This window comes from Podarcis tiliguerta (assembly GCF_965153285.1).
Source record: "Podarcis tiliguerta genome assembly, chromosome: 6".
Classification (NCBI taxonomy): Eukaryota; Metazoa; Chordata; class Lepidosauria; order Squamata; family Lacertidae; genus Podarcis; species Podarcis tiliguerta.
The window spans coordinates 920,246-943,784 of record NC_139539.1 but is presented as its reverse complement, the minus strand read 5'-3'; the positions used below and the strand labels follow the sequence as shown (position 1 = coordinate 943,784).

Genomic DNA, 23,539 nt, shown 5'->3' with positions numbered 1-23,539 from the left:
AGGTGTGGTTTCAGTTTTGCTCTTAATGTAAATCCAGTTTTGATGAATGGCAAAGCTCAGTCAGCAGGAGCAGTGAGAAGCAAAGGCCTGCTTTGGCCAATACATCATCAGCCGAACAGGAAGGCAATTGAGGTGGCCAGGCAGATTCATCAGATCCTGCAGCGCCAAAGCAAAGTGTGGGGTCCTGCTCCACCAAGTATAGATTTAGGACACTTACCATATTTTTCCATCTATAAGACGCCCCCAAGTATAAGACGCCACCTATTTTGGAGGACCCAGATTTAAGAAAATGGGGGAGATGGCCCAGAGTATAAGACACCCCCTAATTTTTGACTTTTTTAGGGGGGGGGGACCTAGTCTTATACACGGAAAAATATGGTAACAGCAACTGATGGGTTTAGGGGATTGCAGGCGGGCTGTTTTTGAAAAGGCCACTGCAGACAGCTTTAGAAAAGGCTACTTTGGTCATTGGTAAAAGGGGGGGAAAGAAAGCATGTCGTCGTCATCATCATCATCACCATCTAATATTATTTATACCCTGCCCATCTGGCTGGGTTTGCCCAGCCACTCTGGGCAGCTCCCAAAAGATTAAAAACAGAATAAAACATCACACATTAAAAGCTTCCCTAAACAGGGCTGCCTTCAGGTGTCTTCTAAAAATCAAATAGTCATTTATTTCCTTCACATCTGGTGGGAGGGCGTTCCGCAGGGCGGGTGCCACCACCGAGAAGGCCCTCTGCCTGGTTCCCTGTAACCTCACTTTTCACAATGAGGGAACCACCATAAGGCCCTTGGCGCTGGACCTCAGTGTCCGGGCAGAACGATGGGGGTGGAGACACTTCTTTAGGTATACAGGACGGAGGCGGTTTAGGGCTTGAAAGGTCAGCACCAACACTTTGAATTGTGCTCAGAAACGTACTGGGAGCCAATGAAGGTCTTTCAGGAGAGCAGCTTTGCAGTGCTGCCCCCTGGTGGTTGCCTGCTGCACAATGCTCCAAAGGGTTGGCTGAGTCAGGATGATGATCCAGAAGAGGCCTCCAGAGGGATGGGGAAGGCTCTGGTGGGGCTGGGGGAGGCCACTAGAGAGGAACTTGGAAGCAGGGGGTGGTGGGGGGTTCCTCAGGCTGCTTCCCCATCTCCTCTGCCCCCCACAACAGGAATTCCGCCTCCCTCTCTGTCCTCAGCTCCTTCTCTGGGAGATGCCTTCAGAAACAGGATATCCAGCAGACGTTGGGAAAGAAGGGAGCAGGGGGCTCCACCTGGGACCAAGCGGGGAGGGGGTGCCCAAGAGCTTTTCCCACCTGCTTCACTGCTCAACTGCAACACAACCCCCATCAGTGTTGGCAGTGGGCCTCACCCTCCAGTATTATCATTATCATCAATTAAATTTCTATGCCACTGCAGCCCCAGAAGGAGCTGGGCATGTTTAGCCTGGAGAAGAAGAGGCTGAAAGGAGATAGAATAGCCATCTTCAAATACCTGAAAGGCTGCCGCATGGAAAATGGAGCAGGCTTGCTTTCTGCTGCTCCAGAGCGCAGAATCCTAACCAATGTATTAAAATTACAAAAAAAGGAGGCTGTGATTAAACATAACTACTGCAATGTGCTCTATGCCGGGTCATTGAAGGTGACCCGGAAACTACAACTAATCCAGAATGCTGCAGCCAGACTGGTGACTGGGAGCGGCCGCCGAGACCACATAACACCGATCTTAAAAGACCTACATTGGCTCCCAGTACGTTTCCAAGCACAATTCAAAGTGTTGGTGCTGACCTTGAAAGCCCTAAACAGCCCAGTATACCTGAAGGAGCATCTCCACCCCCATCGTTCAGCCCGGACACTGAGGTCCAGCGCCGAGGGCCTTCTGGCGGTTCCCTCACTGCGAGAAGCGAAGTTACAGGGAACCAGGCAGAGGGCCTTCTCAGTCGTGGCACCAGCCCTGTGGAACACCCTCCCACCAGATGTCAAAGAGAAGAACAACTACCAGACTTTTAGAAGACATCTGAAGGCAGCCCTCTTTAGGGAAGCTTTTAATGTTTGATGCATTACCAGATGGGCGGGGTATAAAGAATAAATTTATATTATTATTATTATTATTATTATTATTATTATTATTATTATTATTATTATTAACTTTCTGACACTAAGGGCCATTCGACACTGGAACTGACTCCCTTGTTATTGGGTGCAAGTTTCTAAGCAGAGGTTAGATGGCCATCGGTCATGGATGCTTCAGTTGAGATTCCTGCATTGGTTCCTTCCGACTATACAATACAATGATTCTATGGTCCCAGGTCAGTGCCCCAGCACTCCACCTACATTTTGGGGGTTTGCTTGGAGCGTAAATGCAGTCTGCATGCTCTCCAAGTTGCTCCCAAATGTCACAAGAGGGAGGAAGCAGGCAGAAGGTCCAAACAGAATGGCAAATGAGGCTGAGCCTTGGGGCTCTACAAGGAGCTATTCCTAGCAAATTCACTACTGTTATGTACTGAGTTGAATAGGATCGAAACTGCAGCAGTCTGATTGGTCCTAGAACAATAGGATCCAAATCGCAGCAGTCTGATTGGTCCTAGAACAATAGGATTCAGAATGCATCAGTCTGATTGGTCCTAGAACAATGCATCAGTCTGATTGGTTGGCAGGAACCACCCAATCATGCTCCAGATATAAGTGAATCCACAACCTGATTGGCTTACAGTAGAATTCCAGAATTAGCCAATCATGTGCAGCCCATTGTGTAAATAATGTATATAAAGCAGATACTGTGAGGGGACTTTCATTCATTCCTCCTCACCACTATGAGCTGAATAAAGAGCATGAAATCACTTTGCGACTCTGAGTATATTTCACTGGCGACGATGGTGGGATCCCGCTGAGCTGACTGCCACACACCGCACCGCAGCACCGCCACCTGCCGCACCGCTGCCTCGCACCGTGTATCCAGGCTTCAGCTCCGGGACACAAGGAACTCAGAATGGCAACCGACAGCAGCTTCTCGCCGTTCAACCCAGCATCTGGAGACTGGGAAGCGTACGCCTCCCGTTTCACCTTCCTCCTAGAAGCCAAAGGGGTCACCGATGAAGAAGACTCCAAGAAGAGGGCGATATTCTTCAGCGTCTGCGGAGAGGAGACGTTTGAAATCGCCCGGGCTCTCCTTGCGCCTGAAGACGTCGCTACAGTTCCATACAAAACAATAATGGAACAGCTGAAGGGGCACTTTTCGCCACAGCCCTCAGTGGTGGCTCGTCGAAATGCCTTCTACGCAAAGCGGCAAGCCCCTGGGGAAACCATAACTGGGTTTGTGACCTCTCTCCGCCAAGCCGCCCGGTTCTGCAACTTCTCAGAGCTGGAGAACATGCTTCGTGACCGCCTCGTCGGTGGCCTGAGGGATGAGAAGCTGCAACGACGCCTCTACGCTAAGAAGGACCTAACGTTCCAGGTCGCTCTGGAGGAGGCCCTGGCAACGGAAGCTGCAAAGAGGTCGACGCAAGAGGCACGGCTGAGCCTGCCACCCCAACCGCGGGTCCACCACGAAGACCTCACCGACAACTCAGGATCCGACAGGGAGGAGGAGGTGCACCGAGTACAGCAGCGCACTCAAGCAGCCCACATACCACAGCTGCCTCGACGAGAAGGAGGGAACTGCGCAAGCTGTGGAGAAAGTCACGAGAGGAGGACCTGCCGTTTCCGCAACGCAGAGTGCAGGCAGTGCAGAAAATCGGGACACATCGCCCGGGTGTGTCGGGCTCGGCCCACCCGACGCCAGGCATCAGATGACCAATCCAAGAGCCCCAGGTCCCGGGGCCCAACGCACCAAGGCAACTCAACGGAGCTCACGGACTTCCAGGTATACCAGTTGCCCCACCCCAACGTAGAGAAAATTTATGTAGAGGTACAGATAGAGGGGGCCCCATGCCGCATGGAGCTTGACACGGGTTCAAATCTATCCATAATCTCGGCAAGGACCTTAAGGAAACTGTGTCCTACTGGGGGTCCCAAACTCAGGCCGGCCCCATTCACCCTCCGGGACTTCCAGAAACGTAAGGTCCCCACAATGGGGGTGGGGACCTTCAGGGTGCAATACCGAGGGCGGACGCGGCAACTGGACTTGCTTGTGGTCAAGGGCCCCTACATTAGCTTACTGGGATTGGCATGGTTTGGACCACTGGGGCTAGCCGTCACCGGAGTGAACAACACTAGCTTACAAGTGGACGTGGACGCCATATGCAAGGAATTTCCGGGGGTTTTTGATGGGAAATTGGGACAGTATACGGGGCCCCCCATTGCTCTACAGCTTGACCCCGCAGTACGGCCAGTCAGGCTCAAGGCCCGCCGGGTCCCGTTCGCCCTGAAACCCCGTATAGACGAGGAATTGGACCGGCTCGTGGAGCAAGGAGTGCTGGAGCCGGTGCCTAATGCCCCCTGGGAAACCCCAATCGTCACACCCGTCAAGCCTAATGGTTCGGTCCGCATCTGCGCAGACTACAAATGTACCATAAACAAGGCCCTCACGGCCCATGCATACCCAGTGCCAGTGGTCAGCCATGTCCTTGCCACCCTGGCTGGGTCGAAAATTTTTGGCAAGCTGGACTTGGCCCAAGCATATCAACAGCTACCAGTAGATGAGGCCACAGCAGAGGCACAGACGATTGTGACGCACAGAGGAGCGTTCAGGGTAAAGCGGCTGCAATTCGGCGTCAGCGTGGCACCAGGCATATTCCAGAACCTAATGGACTCTCTCCTTAAAGGAATTCCTGGCGTCACCCCCTTCTTCGATGATGTGTTGATTGCCGGGCCCACACCAGAGGAGTTTGAGGACCGCCTCCGCACCGTTCTGCACCGTTTCCAGACGGCGGGTCTCAAGGTGAAGCGGGAAAAATGTCTACTAGGAGTGCCTCAGGTGGACTTTCTGGGATTTATGGTGGACGCAGAAGGGGTCCACCCGACTGGGGACAAGGTACGGGCCATTTGTGATGCCCCAGCGCCCAAGAACAAGACTGAACTTCAGGCCTTCTTGGGACTATTGAACTTTTACCATTCCTTCCTTCCCCACAAAGCGGCGGTAGCAGAGCCCCTACACAGACTTCTGGACAAGCGGGCCCCTTGGGTGTGGGGCCAGCGCCAGGAGGCTGCATTCCAGGCAGTCAAGGACTTGCTTGTCTCAAACTCGGTCTTGGCACACTTCGACGAGAGGCTGCCGGTGGTGCTAGCATGCGACGCCTCACCCTATGGCATTGGCGCTGTCCTGGGACACCAACTCCCGGATGGAAGAGAGGTACCAGTAGCATACTTTTCCCAGACACTCAGCGCAACCGAACGGAACTACTCACAAATAGACAAGGAGGGGCTGGCAATTGTGAAGGGAGTAAAAAAATTCCATGATTTCTTGTACGGGCGGCCCTTCACCGTGGTGACTGACCACAAGCCGTTGCTTGGCTTGTTTGCCCCCGAAAAGCAGACCCCCCAAGTGCTGTCTCCTCGCGTCCTGAGGTGGTCAATTTTCCTTGCCAGCTACCAGTATGCACTGATTCACCGACCTGGGAAGGCGATGGGCCATGCGGACGCCCTCAGCAGGCTACCACTACCGGAAACAGGCCCCGACCCAGCACCTGCACAAGAGGTTATGAGCCTGGAGCTGCTTCCCGACCGCCCCATTCAGGCACAAGAAGTTGCACACCATTCCAAGAAAGACAGGGTCATCTCCCGGGTCCTGGACTGGGTGTGGAGGGGATGGCCCAGCAACAGCCCTGGGCCAGAATTCGCTGGCTACACAACCCGCAAACATGAACTGTCGGCCCACAAGGGGTGCCTGTTATGGGGAAGCAGGGTCGTTGTTCCCCAGCCCCTCCGCAAAAGGGTCCTCACAGCCCTACACGAGACACACCCAGGGGTAGTAAGAATGAAGGCCCTGGCCAGGAGTTATGTGTGGTGGCCGGGGATCGACGGAGAGATAGAGGCCTGGGTCAAACACTGCCAGGCCTGCCAAGAATCCCGCCCAGATCCCCCAAGGGCCCCAGTCCAGTCCTGGGAGTCCGCCCGAGCACCATGGTCACGCCTGCATGTGGACTTCGCTGGCCCCTTTCAGGGGAAAACATTCTTCATAGTGGTGGACTCCTACACCAAATGGCTGGAAGTCGCACTGGTACCGTCCACTTCTACATCCGCAGCCATCCGGGTACTACGCAGGCTGTTTGCAACCCACGGGCTCCCTGACACTCTCGTCTCAGACAACGGGACTGCATTCACGTCAGGAGAATTCCAAACCTTCACAGCGCAGAACGCCATCCGCCACATCCGTTCGGCGCCATTCCACCCTGCCACCAATGGCCAAGCAGAACGCATGGTGCGGACCACCAAGGACACCCTTCGCCTCATGACGCAAGGGGATTGGGAGTACCGCCTTGCCACATTCCTCCTAGCACAGCACAGCACCCCCAGCTCAACGACTGGCCGGAGCCCCGCTGAACTACTAATGGGTCGGCGCCTTGCAATCAGATTGGACCGCCTTCACCCCGATAGAGTTCAGGATGAGGTAGTGGTGGGGGAAGGCAGGAACCCCCGGACCTTCGAGGCCCAGGACCCAGTGTACGCAAAGAATTTTGGGGCAGGCCCAGCATGGGTACCCGCCACAGTCACCAGGGTCACTGGCCCCGTGTCATACGAGGTGCTAACGGATGGGGGGCAATGCTGGCGCCGCCACTGCGACCAGATACGGCGACGATTCCCGGGAGAAAACCAGGAGGAGGAAAGGTCAGAGGAGTCCCAAGGGAACAGTGGGGTAGTGAGGCCCATAGAGCAGGAGGGGCCAGCAGGAGAGGCAGAATCAGTAAATACAGAGAGGACCCGCGAGGCCGAAAGGACACCGGAACCAGAACCACGACTGAGTGAGCCGGTTGCGCCAGACCAAACAGGCCCATCACAGCCAGCATCCTTGGAACACGAGCCAGAACCTGAACCCCGGACCAGGGAACACCACAGGCCGCAACGCACACGTAGGCCGCCAGCGTACCTTGAGGACTATGAATGTGACCTCCCGGGCAGGACTGGAACTTAGAGGGGAGGGGTGTTATGTACTGAGTTGAATAGGATCGAAACTGCAGCAGTCTGATTGGTCCTAGAACAATAGGATCCAAATCGCAGCAGTCTGATTGGTCCTAGAACAATAGGATTCAGAATGCATCAGTCTGATTGGTCCTAGAACAATGCATCAGTCTGATTGGTTGGCAGGAACCACCCAATCATGCTCCAGATATAAGTGAATCCACAACCTGATTGGCTTACAGTAGAATTCCAGAATTAGCCAATCATGTGCAGCCCATTGTGTAAATAATGTATATAAAGCAGATACTTTGAGGGGAGTTTCATTCATTCCTCCTCACCACTATGAGCTGAATAAAGAGCATGAAATCACTTTGCGACTCTGAGTATATTTCAACTACACTCGTTGTTCAGGTTTACTCGCAAAGAATCAGCAGGGCTGGTCAGCTTCCCAGAAGATCCTGCCTTAGAATCCCTGGTGCTGGAACTAGATCCCCTGCTGTTGGGCAGAAAACAAAGCTGCAGCTCAGCTTTCTTAAAGGCTCTTTCTGGTCATGGATCTCACATCCCTCAGGCAGGTCCTTTAAGGACCCTCTTTGAACAGGAAGAGGTTTAGTGGGAAGGAGACAAGGGGCAACTTGACCTAGAGCTTGGTTCTCAAAGGGTGTGGCAGGAGAGGATGGGAAGAGCGGCGGAGAGATTCAAGGACAATCAAAGAAGCATTTCAACATCACAGGGAAGTATAGTATCAAAAGTATTCTTTTTATTTGTGGAATATGCATAGATACCTTTTCAAAATGAGACCAAGACCATTGGCTATTCTTCTACTGTTCTCCACGACATATTGTTGTGGAAAGGGATTTTCAACTCTGACAAAGATCAGAAAAGAGCAAGGCTTCTTTGTGTTGATGAGGAGACGAGAGTTTGCTTGTCTCAAATTAGAGCTCACATCAATGAGATTACCCGGCAAAAGTAATCTCACACCTCTCAAAGAGTTTGTAAAAGCCTCATTTATTTTGGGAAGGATTCCTGACCTGATTCAGGAACATTAAACTTCCTGGCTGTCCCATGATCACATTATGAAGGAGTTGTGTTCTGTGTTACAAATCAAGCCCTGCGAGGAGCTGTTTGTTTTTGTTTTCCAATTGGTTTCATGGGCTTGTCTCCCCAGGCGTCAAAGGCAGGCTTCCCATTGTTGAAGCCCCACCCAAACTCATGAGGCCAACTTGCCTCCTCCTCCTCCAAGCCAATGTCCTCAGCATCCTCGTCGCTCCACATGTCGTGGTAGGCGTACGCATTGTCAGCAGGCCTGTCTAACCCGTAATCCAGTTCCTTGTCAAAGGCATCTCCATCGCCGCCATTGTCCGCATCGCTGGCATTGGAATTGCCACCCTCACTCCCTTCATCTTCAAAAATGTCGTCTTCATCATCATTGTCATCCTTGTCATCAACTTTCTCTGGTTTGTCCTCAGGCTTAGGCTTACTCTCAGGGGCAGGTTTCACACCGGACCCTGGTTTTGCATGGGATGCTGGTTTGTCACCAGATGTGGGCTTGGCGTGGTCCACATGCCCAGATGGATGCTCTCCAGATGTGGGCTTGGCATGGTCCACATGCCCAGATGGATGCTCTCCAGATGTGGGTTTAGCATGGTCCACATGCCCAGATGGATGCTCTCCAGATGTGGGTTTAGCATGGTCCACATGCCCAGATGGATGCTCTCCAGATGTGGGTTTAGCATGGTCCACCTGCCCAGAAGGATGCTCTCCAGATGTGGGCTTGACATGGGCCACCTGCCCAGAAGGATGTTCTCCAGATGTGGGCTTGGGGTGGTCTGCCTGCCCAGAAGGATGCTCTCCAGATGTGGGCTTGGCGTGGTCTGCCTGCCCAGATGGATGCTCTGCAGATGTGGGCTTGGCGTGGTCTGCCTGCCCAGAAGGATGCTCTCCAGATGTGGGCTTGCCATGGTCCACCTGCCCAGAAGGATGCTCTTCAGATGTGGGCTTGGCGTGGTCTGCCTGCCCAGAAGGATGCTCTCCAGATGTGGGCTTGCCATGGTCCACCTGCCCAGAAGGATGCTCTCCAGATGTGGGCTTGACATGGGCCACCTGCCCAGAAGGATGTTCTCCAGATGTGGGCTTGGCGTGGTCCACCTGCCCAGAAGGACGCTCTCCAGATGTGGGCTTGGCGTGGACCACGTGCCCAGAGATATGCTCTCCAGATGTGGGCTTGGCGTGGTCTGCCTGCCCAGAAGGATGCTCTCCAGATGTGGGCTTGGCATGGTCTGCCTGCCCAGATGGATGCTCTGCAGATGTGGGCTTGGCGTGGTCTGCCTGCCCAGAAGGATGCTCTCCAGATGTGGGCTTGCCATGGTCCACCTGCCCAGAAGGATGCTCTCCAGATGTGGGCTTGGCGTGGACCACGTGCCCAGAGATATGCTCTCCAGATGTGGGCTTGGCGTGGTCTGGCTGCCCAGAAGGATGCTCTCCAGATGTGGGCTTGCCATGGTCCACCTGCCCAGAAGGATGCTCTTCAGATGTGGGCTTGACATGTGCCATGGACCCAACAGGAGGAGCTGGCTTCTTGTCCGTTACTGGCTTTTCCCTGGGGCGGGGTCTGCAGTGGGTCTTGTTCCTAGCACCCGGAGCTGGCTTTCCCATCACCACCGGCTGGTCAGCAGATGTGGGTTTGCCATGCTGAATATTAGAAGCTGGCTTGGCACTGGAGGCTGGTTTCTCCCCAGAGGTAACTCCAAAGACCCCCTCCTGTCCCACTGGGGTCTTTCCAGTGGAAGGAGAGATGGCTTCTGTTCTGTTCTCAGTCTGGGGTCTCTTCTTCTTACAGAGAATGGGAGGTCCTGGCTCCTTTGGGAGAAGGGTGCCGCCTTCCTTGGCGATGGGTGCTTCTGGAGAGGAGACCTTGCCCTTGCCCACAGAGGTGCCCTCCTGGCTCTCTGGCCGCTTCTTGGGCAAGCAGTTACTGAGAGACACCTCTGCATCCTTGATCAGCAGACACAGAAGCTGATGACCGGAGGCTTTTCCCCCCTGAGAAGGGGCTCCCCCCTGGCGCCCCATCACTGCATCACCACCACGGGAAAGAGATGCTACTGCTGCTGCTGCAGAGGTCTCTGGGCCTAGAAAGGAGGATACAAAGCACAGACGGTCATGGAATCGAAGAATCATAGAACTGTAGGCACCCCCAAGGGCCATCTAGTCTAACCCCCTGCAAAACAGGAATTGCAGCTAAGGAATCCCTGACAAATGGCCACCCAAGCTCTGCATAAAAACCTCCATGACCTTCTGAGGTGGTGGTTATTATTATTATTATTATTATTATTATTATTATTCATTGATATTCCACTTTTCCCCCAGAGCAGGGCTCAAGGCGGCTTACACTAATTCAAACAAGACAGATGAAATACAAAACATCTACTTATGTTATGGAAAATGTGAAGTATATAAAGGTTTCAAAAATCAGGGAAGAAATTATACCAAGTGCAGGGAAACTATAAAAACTTGCCGGAAAGGAAAACACTGTGATGGCTTTCACCTGTTGAAGCCATACCAGTGAGAAAAAGAAATATGAGAGAAGAATGGGAAACAGAGAGAGAGATCTGTTAACAGAGGTTGGTTAGATTTCCGACTGAATCATTTTTCTGTAAGTTATTCGACGTCCCTGGATGAAAGTGTGATTATGAAGAATTATAATAAAAATAAAAAACAGGTTGGTGGTGAGATAAGATTAAGGAAGTAGGAAGAAGTAACAGAAAAAGATGATGAGTTGGTTACAGTATCACCAACTTAATGAATTATTTAAGTTGGGGAGAAAGAATGATTTTGTAAATCAAATTATTCAGTTAGAAAAAGGCCTGCAGAATAATAATCCATAATGTATAAAATGCTATTAGATTTGGAAACCTCCCACTATGTGGGCATTAGGTGTGGGTTTTGCCTCAACGGCTGCCAAGGGCCCAAGAGCCGCCATCTTTTCCTTTCCTGCGTCTCCCCCCCAGCCTAACGCAGCAACGTCTCATTGCCAGCCAGGTGGTGGCAGAGTGCAGAGGGTCGGACTGGGACGCCCGGGGGGGGGGGGAGACCAGGGCTCCAATCCCCCCCTCAGCCAGAAGTCCACCAGGTGTGACCTTGGCCAAATCTACCTCTCAGGGTTGTGGTGGGGATTCCACGAGGACAGGGAGAAAACCATGTGTGCCACATCTAAGCTCCTTGGTGGAAAAGGCCGGATATAGCAGTGCAACGAACAAGTCCCTCACCAAGGGGGAATGTGCATAACAATTTTTTCATTTGGAAACATGCTAAGAGGAAGTCACACTTGGCAAATCCACACTATGATCAACTCCCATCCGGAAACCTATGTCTCCACTGTGGAAGGACGTGTGGATCCAGAACTGGCCTCCACAGTCACTTATGGACTCATTAAAACTGTGTTTATGGAAGACAATCTTACTCGGCTACGAGGGATCACAGAAGAAGAAGAAGAAGAAGAAGAAGAAGAGGAGGAGGAGGAGGAGGAGGAGGAGGAGGAGGAGGAGGAAGCATAACAATTGTCTGGAGCTTGATTGTACCCAACAAGTCAACGGGTGTTTGCTGAAATGTTGGTCCTTTGGCTGATATGGAAATTTAGCAAACCTGGGAATTGTTAATGGCAGTCTAACATCTATACATTTATAATAACAATTCAAAAGAGGGGAGAGGAAGAATGAGCCACCTATTAATTCATGGAAATAACCTGGAGGGACGTGGGTGGCGCTGTGGGTTAAACCACAGAGCCTAGGACTTGCCGATCAGAAGGTCAGCGGTTCAAATACCTGCAACGGGGTGAGCTCCCATTGCTCGGTCCCTGCTCCTGCCCACCTAGCAGTTCGAAAGCACATCAAAGTGCAAGTAGATCAATAGGTACTGCTCCGGCAGGAAGGTAAACGGCATTTCCGTGCGCTGCTCTGGTTCGCCAGAAGCGGCTTAGTCATGCTGGCCACATGACCCAGAAGCTGTATGCCGGCTCCCTCGGCCAATAAAGCGAGATGAGCGCCGCAACCCAAGAGTCGGTCACGACTGGACCTAATGGTCAGGGGTCCCTTTACCTTTACCTTACATCTATACATTTATAATAAAAATTCGAAAGAGGGGAGAGGAAGAATGAGCCACCTATTAATTCATGGAAATAACCTGGGGGAGTGGGAGTAGAACCATGCATGATCCATAGCAGCTCAGGTGCTCCATCTTCCTGGCAGCCCAACCACAGAAGCCACCAAATTGCAGAGGCTGCCGGCCAGAGCTATTTCTGATTTTATGGGGCTGCCAAGTCCAGAAAGGGAGTTTCAACAGGCAGAGTGAGAATCCGCTTCTGGTGACCAAGCAGCTGGGGCAATTATCCCAGGCGTTTCAAGAACTGGAAGTAATGATGGGTTTGTCGTGTCACAATGACCCAGTTAGCCGAAAAGGTTGTGGGTTGCTTAACATCATGAGACGGCAAAAAATAAGCCCGTCCTGGTTGCAACATGCCTCTGCCTACGTATTCTGTTCCAGGAGGCCTCTGGTGTGAGCCAGGCTTCTCCCCCCAGTCTCTTTCCTTTATATTGATGTGAGTTTGGCCGGTGAGTCTGGAGGATGCCTGAGTCCCTTCCGATTCTGGGGGGCCCTGTACCCACTAAGGGTATCAGCTGATGAACGACTCCATTGCTAAACTGGGCGGTTGTTAAGATAATAGGCGAAGCTTTCCATTTAAGGATCAGCATTCGCTTTGTGCCAGAGGGCAAAGGCGTGGGGCATCCCCCTTCCTCACCTGGCAGGCGGACAAAGAACAACAGGCGTGAGTTGTGTGTGAGGCAGCGGGATGAGAATCTGGGACCCAGTTGCTGCGGTTGGCATCCAACTCAAGTTTGATTCAGGCTGGGATCCAAGGCTGGGATCGAGGGAGAAGCAAGATCTGTTGGGCTGTTAATGCTCAGGTGGGATATAGGTAGAACACAGAGTTGTAGAGCTGGAAGGGATCCCAAGGGTCATCTAGTCCAGCCCGCTGAAATATGGGGAGCTCAGCAAAAGCATCCCTGCCAGGTGGCCACCCAACCTTGACTTAAAAAATCTCCCAGGAAGGAGGGGCCACCACCTTCCCAGGGAGCCCGAATTTCCTTCCTTGTACCAAACTCCTGCAATTTAGGCGGGGGTGACATTGTGGGAATCATTCCTAAAGCCAAAATTGCATATAGTCAAAGCCCTTTGAGTTCTATGGTGGGGGGATTTCCAAAGTCATTTCCCCCAAGCCCTTCTCTAGAAGGAAGCTTTTAATGTTCGATGTTTTATTATGGTTTTATAATTTGTTGGAAGCTGCCCAGAGTGGCTGGGGAAACCCAGTCAGATGAGTGGCATATAAAGTAGTAGTAATAAATTTTATTTATACGCCGCCCTCCCTGGCCAGAGCCTGGCTCAGGGCGGCTAACATCAGTAAAATTACAGTAAAAAACATAATGGGGGGGGCAATTTAAAATACAGGTTAAAATGCAATTTAAAATGCAGCCTCATTTTAAAAGTAGCCCATGGATCAAGACCATAAGGGGAGGGAAACACAAGGGTCAGACCGTGTCCAATCCAAAGGCCTGGTGGAACAGCTCTGTCTTGCAGGCCCTGCGGAAAGATGTCAAGTCCCACAGGGCCCTGGTCTCTTGTGACAGAGCGTTCCACCACATCGGGGCCAGTGCTGAAAAGGCCCTGGCCCTAGTTGAGACCAATCTAACCATCTTGCGGCTTGGGACCTCCTAAGGTTTGTTATTTGTGGACCTTAAGGTCCTCCGTGGGGCATACCTGGAGAGGCGGTCCCGTAGGTACGTGGGTCCAGGGCTGCATAGGGCTCAAAACCATCACCTTCAACCTGACCCTGTACTCCACCGGATAGTAGTAGTAGTAGTATCATCATCATCATCATTAATTCTGCACTTTTATTTTTTTAATTGCCACATGTGTGAACCTAAATGCGCACAAAGCCCTGCCTGGCTTAAGTCCAAGCCATCTGAAAGACCTTACTCTCCCCTGTGAACCTGCCTGGGATCTAAGATCTTCAGGAGAGGCCCTTCTCTCAGTCCCACCACCCTCCCAGGCCCCCTTGGTGTGGGTGCAGGAGGCGACCTTCTCAGTAGTAAAGGTAAAGAGACCCCTGACCATTAGGTCCAGTCATGGCCGACTCTGGGGTTGTGGCGCTCATCTCGCTTTATTGGCCGAGGGAGCCGGCGTACAGCTTCTGGGTCATGTGGCCAGCAGGACTAAGCCGCTTCTGGCGAACCAGAGCAGCGCACGGAAACACTGTTTACCTTCCCGCCAGAGCGGTACCTATTTATCTACTTGCACTTTGAGGTGCTTTCGAACTGCTAGGTGGGCAGGAGCAGGGACCGAGCAACGGGAGCTCACCCCATCGCGGGGATTCGAACTGCCAACCTTCTGATCAGCAAGTCCTAGGCTCAGTGGTTTAACCCACAGCGCAACCAACTGCTCCCAGATTCGGGGACCCCCTCCCTGGAGAAGCCAGGCTGCCTCTCTCCTCAGCATCCTTCCACCGGCAGGTGAAAAAGACCCTCTCATTCCAACAGACTTTTGAGAACTGACTGCTTTTTGGAAAATGGCTGGTGTCAGGCTGTTTCATTGTAATTATGTGCATGTTTTTAAAAGATTTTGTGTGTGTGCGTGTGTGTGTGTGTGTGTGTGTGTGTGTACACACACAGTTTTAACTCTATCATTGTTTAACGGTTTTTTTAATTATTGTTTTCCTCTCGCCTGGGGTCCCTATCCAGAAAAGGCAGGATATAAACATATGGTCCTGTTCACAAAAAATGCTTCCTGCCCTCACCCATCCCAACTTCCTGACCTCCTCTCCCAGGCTCACGTGGGCTGCTGTGTGGAGCAGAGGAAGTGCCTGTGAGCAAGACTCCGTGTCATTTCCAATTTGCAATTATGCTAATTAATTGAGCAACTAGCACCTGAACCTGATAGCCATCAGAGTTGAATCAAGCCTGGGAGGAAGAGGAGGAGGCACGTGAGCCGCCCTTGGCAGCAGAAGGCCTGCTGGCAGCATGCCATCCTGCAATGACTGGCACACAAGTGCCCAGCAGGGCCATGGAATCCGAGAACTGGAGAGTTGAGGGGGACTCCACCCTCATCGTTCAGCCTGGACACCGAGGTCCATCTCCAAGGGCCTTCCAGCGGTTCCCTCCCTGCGAGAAGTGAGGTTACAAGGAACTAGGCAGAGGGCCTTCTCGGTGGTGGCACCCACCCTGTGGAACACCCTCCCATCAGATGGCAAAGAGATAAACAACTACCAGACTTTTAGAAGACATCTAAAGGCAGCCTTGTTCAGGGAAGCTTTTAATGTTTGATGCATTACTGTATTTTAATATTTTGTTGGAAGCCACCCAGAGTGGCTGGGGAAACCCAGCCAGATGGGCAGGGTATAAATAAATTATTATCATCATCATCATCATCATCATCATCATCTAGTCCACCTCCTAGGCACTGCCTGCAAGGAGAACCACAGACAAGGAGCTTCTCAGGCTCCCGCAGGGCCTGTACAAGCTGTTTGGTGCAACCCAAAACCTCTTGCACCCGCAGGACCCTGTGCTATTCTAGGCAAAAGCCAAGAGCTGCCACTTGGCAAAGGGACCCTGCGCTCAGATGGTGCAAAGCAGCCTCGGGGGGGGGGTTGCAGGACAAAAGGTCTTGAGCCAGCCCTGCCTGCCAGGTAGAATAAGTAAAGGTAAAGGGACCCCTGACCATTAGGTCCAGTCGTGGCCGACTCTGGGGTTGCAGCGCTCATCTCACTTTACTGGCCGAGGGAGCCGGCGTACAGCTTCTGGGTGATGTGGCCAGCAGGACTAAGCCATTTCTGGCGAACCAGAGCAGCGCACGGAAACGCCATTTACCTTCCCGCCAGAGTGGTACCTATTTATCTACTTTCACTTTCGAACTGCTAGGTGGGCAGGAGCAGGGACCGAGCAATGGGAGCTCATCCCGTCACGGGGATCCGAACCACCAACCTTCTGATCGGCAAGTCCTAGGCTCTGTGGTTTAACCCACAGCGCTACCCCTGTCTGCCAGGTGGAATAGCCAGGCTTTTTTTTCAGCCCGAACGCAGTTCCAGTACCTCTCAGGTGGGCACCATTATCATTAAAGGAGAACAAGGGAGGCGTCCATTGTGAGTTCCAGCACTTGTTTTTTTCTAGAAAAAGAGAACTGAGAATAGTCAGACCCACTTACAGGTTACACACCAGTCAGGCGTGGGGTGCTGCTACCACCCTAAGGAGGCTTCCCCCTTCTCCTCTTTGCAAGGCCTCCCTGTCCCATGAATAGGCTGAATTCTCTTTGAAAGTGCTCCAAATTTGTGGCTGTAACAGCACCATCTGGGAGTCAACTCCATAGCTGAGTTATGTGCTGTGAGACAAAATCCTGCTTTGAAACAGCAGCCCAGTTTTGATCTCTAGGGTGATGCTCATCCCAGTAATATACTGAGCCAAGCCTCTGCCTGGCGGTGGTTGGATCCTGTGCTAAAGTTCTGTTCCTGAAGGTACTTCCGTCCTCAGGTCCCATCTTTCCGATCTCGATTTTGTCCCACCCACCCACTTCTTACGATACGATAATCTTTATTGTCATTGTCTCATACAGAACAACGAAACTGAAAAAATCTACATCAGACATTCAGAAACCAACAAGCCTGCTATCCCAGCCTGGTTAACCCCCTAAAAACTCTGATACCCCATTTCTAAATACAATATACTATAGAGACTCCTTATACTACATTTAAAACTAGAATTGCATTTGGATAGAAACTGTTTCTCAGGCAGCTAGTCCTGGTCTTTATAACCCTGTACCTTCTTCCAGAAGGCAGAAGCTGAAAGAGATCATTTCCGGGGCGCGCACTGTCCTGCGCTATCTCTGCAGCTTTCTTGTGGCACCTGGAAGCATAGATTTGATCCAAGGTGGGAAGAGGGCACCCAATTATTCTCTTTACAACCCTGGACAGCACTGTTTTCCCCCTGGCCGTGCAGCTCCCAAACCACACACAGACCATAAGTTAATGCACTCTCCACAGTACAATGGTAAAATGCCATCAACAGGTCCTTTGAGAGATTGTTTTTCCGGAGGATTCTCAGAAAATATAACCTCTGCTGTGCTCTTCATCAGGTCTTTGCTGTTTCCCCCCCCAGGTCATCTCTCAACTCCATTCCCAGAAATCGAAATACTGAGACCTGTTCCACACACTTCCCCTCAATAATGAGTGGCTGAATATTCAATTTACATTTCCTAAAGTCCACAATGATCTCTTTTGTTTTCTTTAAGTTAAGGAGTAAGTTGTTTTTCCTGCACCACTCCCCCAACTGCTCAACTTCCTTCCTATAGGCCGCCTCCCCCTCTCCAGCCGTGATTAAACCAACCACCGTTGTATCACCTGCGAACTTAATGATCTTATTACTGGGGTAATTGGGGGCACAGTCAGCTGCATAGAGTGTATATAAAAGTGGGCTCAACACGCACCCCTGCATCAATTTGCAAATTTTGTGTTTCAAGCTTGTGTTCAACTAACTTTTATTCAGAGTAGACCCATTGAAATGAACCTAAGTGAGTCGTGGATGCTAATTTAAATGGGTCTACTCTGAGTGAAAGTCAGTCACATAAAGATCTGCATTAAAAAATTGTCCCCCTTTTTAAAAATGCTTTTCTCCCAATGTAAACCTTTTGTGTGCAATTGTGCAGAGTCCTAACGAGAGGCATATCAAGGGCCGCCTGTGCTCTGGGCAAGGAGCCGTATGAGCATCCTTCCCCCCGGGGGAAAAAAACACTTTACAACAATAGCTGCATTAGAAATTACTACCTTTTATGCATCCCAAGCACTTGAAGTGTCTGGAGTGAGGGCGAGGCGAGGAAAAAGGGCAAAAGAATTGCACACGTTTTTGCTGTCGTGCAAGAGGATGGAAAATTTCTCCCACATTAGATCTCGCCATACACAGCACACACTCCATAGTCTCCAGCCGTCTATTATTATTATTATTATTATTATTATTATTATTATTATTATTTGTATACCACCTTATACCCACAAGTCTCAGGGCAGTCTACCTTTCTCCTGTCTTGCCTTTTCTCGTACTGCTCAGCTCCCAGCTCTCATATGAACTCACAGCCTTACACAGATTTCTGGGGTGATTATTGTTGGGGTCCCTCAGGCCTGTGCCCCCAACAGGGGCCGGTTTCGCCAGCCCCCCAGGTATGCCTCTGGTCCTAATCTCCACAAGCAACTTCCCTCTTTTTTCACCAATACAGGCACACATTCCTTGGCAGAAGATTTGGTTGCGTTTTGAGGGACGGCCGCATTTCAGCTTGTGAAAAAGAGAAATGTGAAAAATGAATGTCTCCATTGCTCCCTCACCACTGCCCCCCTTTTTCAGGAAAAGAGCAGCTACGTAGATGGCATGCAGGAGTTCTGCAGGTGAAGCTGCCCCCCCCCTCTGCATGCTAGGAGAGCATTCCCTGTTGGATTTGTGCCTGCACCTGGCTCCATCTCAGAGAGCGGGGGGAGTAGTGGCAAGTCAGCCTTTTCCATGCAAGGACCAGAATTGCACGTCTAGTCCTTTTCGTCATTGCAAAACCATTCCTTGATTTTCCCCAGGGAAATAAAACCGCTCCTCCCCTCACCTGGCAGGCGCCTTGGCTTTGCATCCCAGCACCCGCCAGGACATCAGCTGCCTCTACTCACCTGTGTGCGGTGCAGCCAGCAGGGCAGTCCAGAGGACCGAGGACCCCAGAAGGAGCAAGAGGCCACCTGGCTTCATGGTGGTGCTGAGAGGCAGCTCAAAGTGCCGGGGATTTAGCCATACCGGGATATAAGCAATTGCTTGGGCGTAGCAGTTTGGCGAGTGACGTAACCAGCTTGCAAGGTGACTTGCAAGGGCCTCCCGTTAGACAGACCAATTCCATTCTCTAATAAGCTGCTTGGGACCGCCTGCGCCACCTACGCAGCCAGCAGGAGCACGAGAAGGGCAAGGTGCCAACGGGAAGAGCAGAAATCAGCCAGCGCCCCAGGGCATCATAGCTGCGTCCCACGGCTCCGCCTGAATATCAACAGCTGATCCTGCCAAATTCTGGAGGAAGGCAGCTCTGTTCTGCTCTGGGGCCTCCAGAAATCAGGCTCCTTCTGCATCCAGGCCACTGGTGGGATTCCTGATTGTAGGGGAATCCTTTGGAGCCCCTTCCATCTCGGCAATGCTATGATTCCATGAAAAAGAGGGTTTCTGCCTGTTTTCCCCTTGGCAGCTGCCTTCAGTTATCTGTTTACAGGTAGGTAGCCATGTTGGTCCGCCGTAGTCGAAACAAAGTAAAAATTTTCCTTCCAGTAGCACCTTAGAGACCAACTAAGTTTGTTATTGGTATGAGCTTTCACATCTGAAGAAGCGTGCATACACACGAAAGCTCATACCAATAACAAACTTAGTTGATCTCTAAGGTCCTACTGGAAGGAAATTTTTCATTTTGTTTCAGTTATCTCCCTTGAGTCACCAATCCCAGAACACAAAAGCGTAAGATCAGGCCAAGGGCCCATCTAGCCCGGGATCCTGTTCTCACAGTGGTCAGACAAAAGCCCCAAAGGGAAACCAACAAGCAGAATCCGACCCCAGGAGCAACTTTCCCCTTCGGTGGTTTCCAGCAACTGGGATCCAGAAGCCTTGCTGACCCCAACTGAGAAGACAGAACAGAGTTGGTGGTCATCCCTGCCTCCTGGGGGAAAGTCCACCAGGATCAGCGAGTCCAAACCCCTGAAATTTAGGAATCTTTTCCCCAGCCTGGAGCTTGAACCGTCAAGCCCTGAGGTTAAGAGCCTCATGCCCCTGTTCTGCATTCCTACATTCCTGGATTCAACCGCATCCTGCACCACCGAGGTGCACTGGCTGGTAGCATGTGCTGCGGATATCTTCGCTATTGTGATGCATGCTGAGTCACCCACGCTTGGAGTGCAAACTCATCTATCTCCAGAATTATATGTTTCTTGGTAATGTTGCAGGACTGGTCAGTGCAGTGCTAGAAGCCAGGTTGCATTTCTGCATTGTTACCTTTCAGGTAGTACACCTGAGCATCTTCAGAGAGACGTGTTAATAGCAAGAGCAGGTCAGCTCATTTCCTGGGGGTGGGCTGTCTCTCGTCCCACCCACCCTTCCTGGAGGGAGACATTTGAGGACCATCTGCCTGGGGTCTTGGTCTTTTTCGGATCTCCTGGACCAGAGCACACCAGGCACTCCTGTCTTCCACTGCCTCCCACAGTTTGGTCCTAGTTGTACTTCTCTCCAATTTAGCAAACTTGGATCCCGTTTATTAGGATTATACCCTGTTTGATTTATTCCTGTTGTGTTTTTAGATGTTGTCTTTGGCATCCATCTGTCTTGGAGGACAATGGAGAACTGGGCCTTTGGGGCTGTAGAGACTAACGTGTATTGTTGCTTCTGGGGCAGATGAAGGAGTCAGGTTGCGTTGCTCTTTTTTAGCTATTGTGATGAAAACTGCCGCGTAATTACTTTGAAGGGTGGTGTATCCATTGTGTAAGTAAATATCCTCCATTGAGCCAGAGCCTGCCCTTGGTGGCCTACAAGGCCTGAACCATCTGCACAATTCTATAATCCTTTAATTATTGACTTGATCTATTACAGTCTAATCCCCCTTTTCCTCAAGAAAGCTGTGGTTCTTCCTGCTCCAGCTGCACAGTAGACATGTTTGCATGCATTTTTGCTGGCCTGGCCATGCCATAACAACAACAATAACAACAACAACAATTTGTTTATTATTTATACCCTGCCCAAATAGCTGGGTTTCCCCAGACACTCTGGGCGGCTCCCAACAGAATATTAAAAACATGATAAAATATCATACGTGATCCATGGTCTTCTTCTTCTTTGGCGATCCCTTGTAGCCGAGTAAGATGACATAAACACCGTTTTAACAGTGAGTCTGTAAGTGACTGTGGAGGCCAATTCTGGATCCACATGTCCTTCCACAGTGGGGACATTGGTTTCCGGGTGGGAGTTGATCCCGGTGTGGATTTGCCAAGCATGCCTTCCTCTTAGCATGTTTCTCCCTTGCGTCCTGAGTTTGAGTGTCTTCAAAGCCCAGGACACCTTTGGTAAAAGCTGTTCTCCAACTGGAGCGCTCACAGGCCAGTGTTTCCCAATTGTTGGTGTTTATACTACATTTTTTAAAAATTGCCTTGAGAGAGTCTTTAAACCTCTTTTGTTGACCACCAGCATTACGCTTTCCATTTTTAAGTTCGGGATAGAGTAGTTGCTTTGAAAGACGACAATCAGGCATCCGCACAATGAAGAATCATTACATCAAGACTGGTGATCTTTGCTTCTTCCTGTACACTGGTATTAGTTCTCCTGTCTTCCCAAGTGATGTGTAAAAATTTTCAGAGACATGTTGATGGAATCTTTCGAGGAGTTGGAGATGGTATTTATAAGTGGTCCATGTTTCACAAGCATATGGTGAGGCTGGTAGTACAATAGCTATGTAAACAAGCATTTTGTTTGCAGGTTTCCCTGCAAATGTCCTGGTCCTCAAATACTCTGCACTTCAATTGGGAGAAAGCTGAACTTGCAGAGCTCAGATGATGCTGGATTTCGGCATCAATGTTGGCCCTTGTGGAAAGACAACTGCCCAGGTAGGAGAAGCGATCGACATTTTCCAAGGTTACACCATTGAGTTGGATTTGTGGCGCTGCAGAGGGGATATTTTGTACTTGTTGGTGCAGCACTTTGGTTTTTTGGATCTTGAGTGATAGGCCAAGCTTTTCGTAAGCTTCTGAGAAGATATTTAGGATGGTTTGGAGGTCATCCTCTGAGCGTGCGCACACTACATTGTCATCAGCATACTGAAGTTCTATGGCAGAAGTTACAGTAACCTTACTCTTTGCTTTCAGCCTGCTCATATTGAAGAGCTTTCCATCTGTTCAATATATGATTTCTACTCCGGCAGGGAGTTTCCCTTCAACAAAGTGTTCATTGCCATTTTCATGGCAATGAAAATAATGAATAGAGTTGGGGCAATAACTCAACCGTTTAACACCTGATCCCACTGTGAATGGTTCACTTTGAGAGCCATTGTTATCTGTGATTGTTGCCATCATATTATCATGGAGGAACCAAATGATGTTCTCAAATTTATCTGGGCAGCCAATTTTCAGAAGGACAGTCCACAGGGCATTATGATTTACAGTGTTGAAAGCCTTTGTCAGGTTGATAAGTGCCATATACAGGGGTTGGTTTTGCTCTCTGCATTTTTCCTGAAGCTGTTGAGCGGTGAAAATCTTGTCCACTGTCCCCCTAGAAGGCCAAAAACCATTCTGGGATTCAGAAAGGGTCACCTCAGATATTGTTAAGAGACAGTTTGCTAAGATCCTTGCAAGAATTTTGCTGGCCGCAGCTAATAGAGAGATGCCTCGATAGTTTCCGCAATCAGTTGTGTCACCTTTTTAAAAGAGATTCATAATTTTGGCATCCCTAAAGTCTGCTGGGATCTCCTCTCTCCGAGACTTTTTCGATGGGCTTGTGAAGTTGTTGTGTACGTTCAATTCCGCCCACTTTGAAGTTTTCGGCAGGTATCCCATCAGGTCCGCTGGCTTTGTTGTTTTTCATTTGGTTAATAGCTATTCACAACTCCCCCAGATTTGGAGATACTGCAAGCTCATCTCTAACTTGGTCTTGTGGAATTTGAGAGAGGACCTCAGCAGCTATGGGGGAGTTGTGGTTAAGGAGATGTTGGTCATGTTCTTTCCAGCACAGTGCAATAGCTTCTTTATCTTTTAGAAGTGTGGTACCGTCTGCTGAGCGTAGGGGGCATATGCCATGATTTATTGGTCCATGGATGGTCTTTGTGGCTTTAAAGAAACTCTGTGCATCATGGGTGTTGGCTAAGTGCTGGATCTCTTGAGCTTTTTTAATCCACCAGATGCTCTTTAGTTCTCTGGTTCTTCTTTGAATCTCAGCCTTAGTGTTGACATAGGTTTTTTCCTTAGTGGCACAGTTTCTATCTCTTTGCCAGATCCTTTTCTCGTCAATCATGCATTCAATCTCACTGTCATTCTCGTCAAACCAGTCCTGGTGTTTCTTGGTTTGGTATCCAATAGTTTGTTCACAGGCTGCAATAATGAATGTTTTTAGCTTGGTCCTGTGTTCCTAAATGCTATCAGAGAATTCTGAAAGCAGATGGTCCTTAAGAGTTGTCTGGAAGCAGTCCGGCTTAATGGGATCTTGAAGGGCTTGAGTGTTCATTTTGCGCCTTGGTTTCCTTCCTTGAAGCCTGTGTTGAGGTATAATCTTGATAGTCATCGTGGAGCATCGTCAGTACTCGTCATAGCTCTGGTAAGGAGCACATCATGTTGATCTGCAGCTTGGACAATTACATGGTTTAAGAGGTGCCAGTGGTTTGACCGAGGGTGCCACCATGATGTTTTAATTATTTTATTTTTGTCA

The 23,539-nt window shown here is 50.5% G+C and overlaps 1 protein-coding gene across 3 annotated transcripts; it reads right to left on the bottom strand.

Moving 5' to 3' along the window:
* Positions 1 to 7,778: 7,778 nt before the first annotated feature.
* LOC310680565 (uncharacterized protein) lies at positions 7,779 to 18,860 on the bottom strand. Of its 3 annotated transcripts, XM_083447396.1 has the most exons (3): positions 18,781 to 18,860; positions 9,549 to 10,168; positions 7,779 to 9,368 (listed from the first exon to the last, which is right to left on the bottom strand). In XM_083447396.1, exons 1-3 carry the CDS (start codon positions 18,854 to 18,856, stop codon positions 8,145 to 8,147), a joined length of 1,920 nt encoding a protein of 639 aa, XP_083303522.1. In that variant the 5' UTR covers positions 18,857 to 18,860; the 3' UTR covers positions 7,779 to 8,144. The 3 variants fall into 3 exon arrangements, with proteins under 3 accessions (XP_083303522.1, XP_083303520.1, XP_083303521.1); XM_083447394.1 differs by having other exon boundaries at positions 7,779 to 10,168; XM_083447395.1 differs by lacking the exon at positions 18,781 to 18,860 and adding an exon at positions 12,198 to 12,401 and having other exon boundaries at positions 7,779 to 10,168.
* Between the last annotated feature and the right edge of the window lie 4,679 nt (positions 18,861 to 23,539).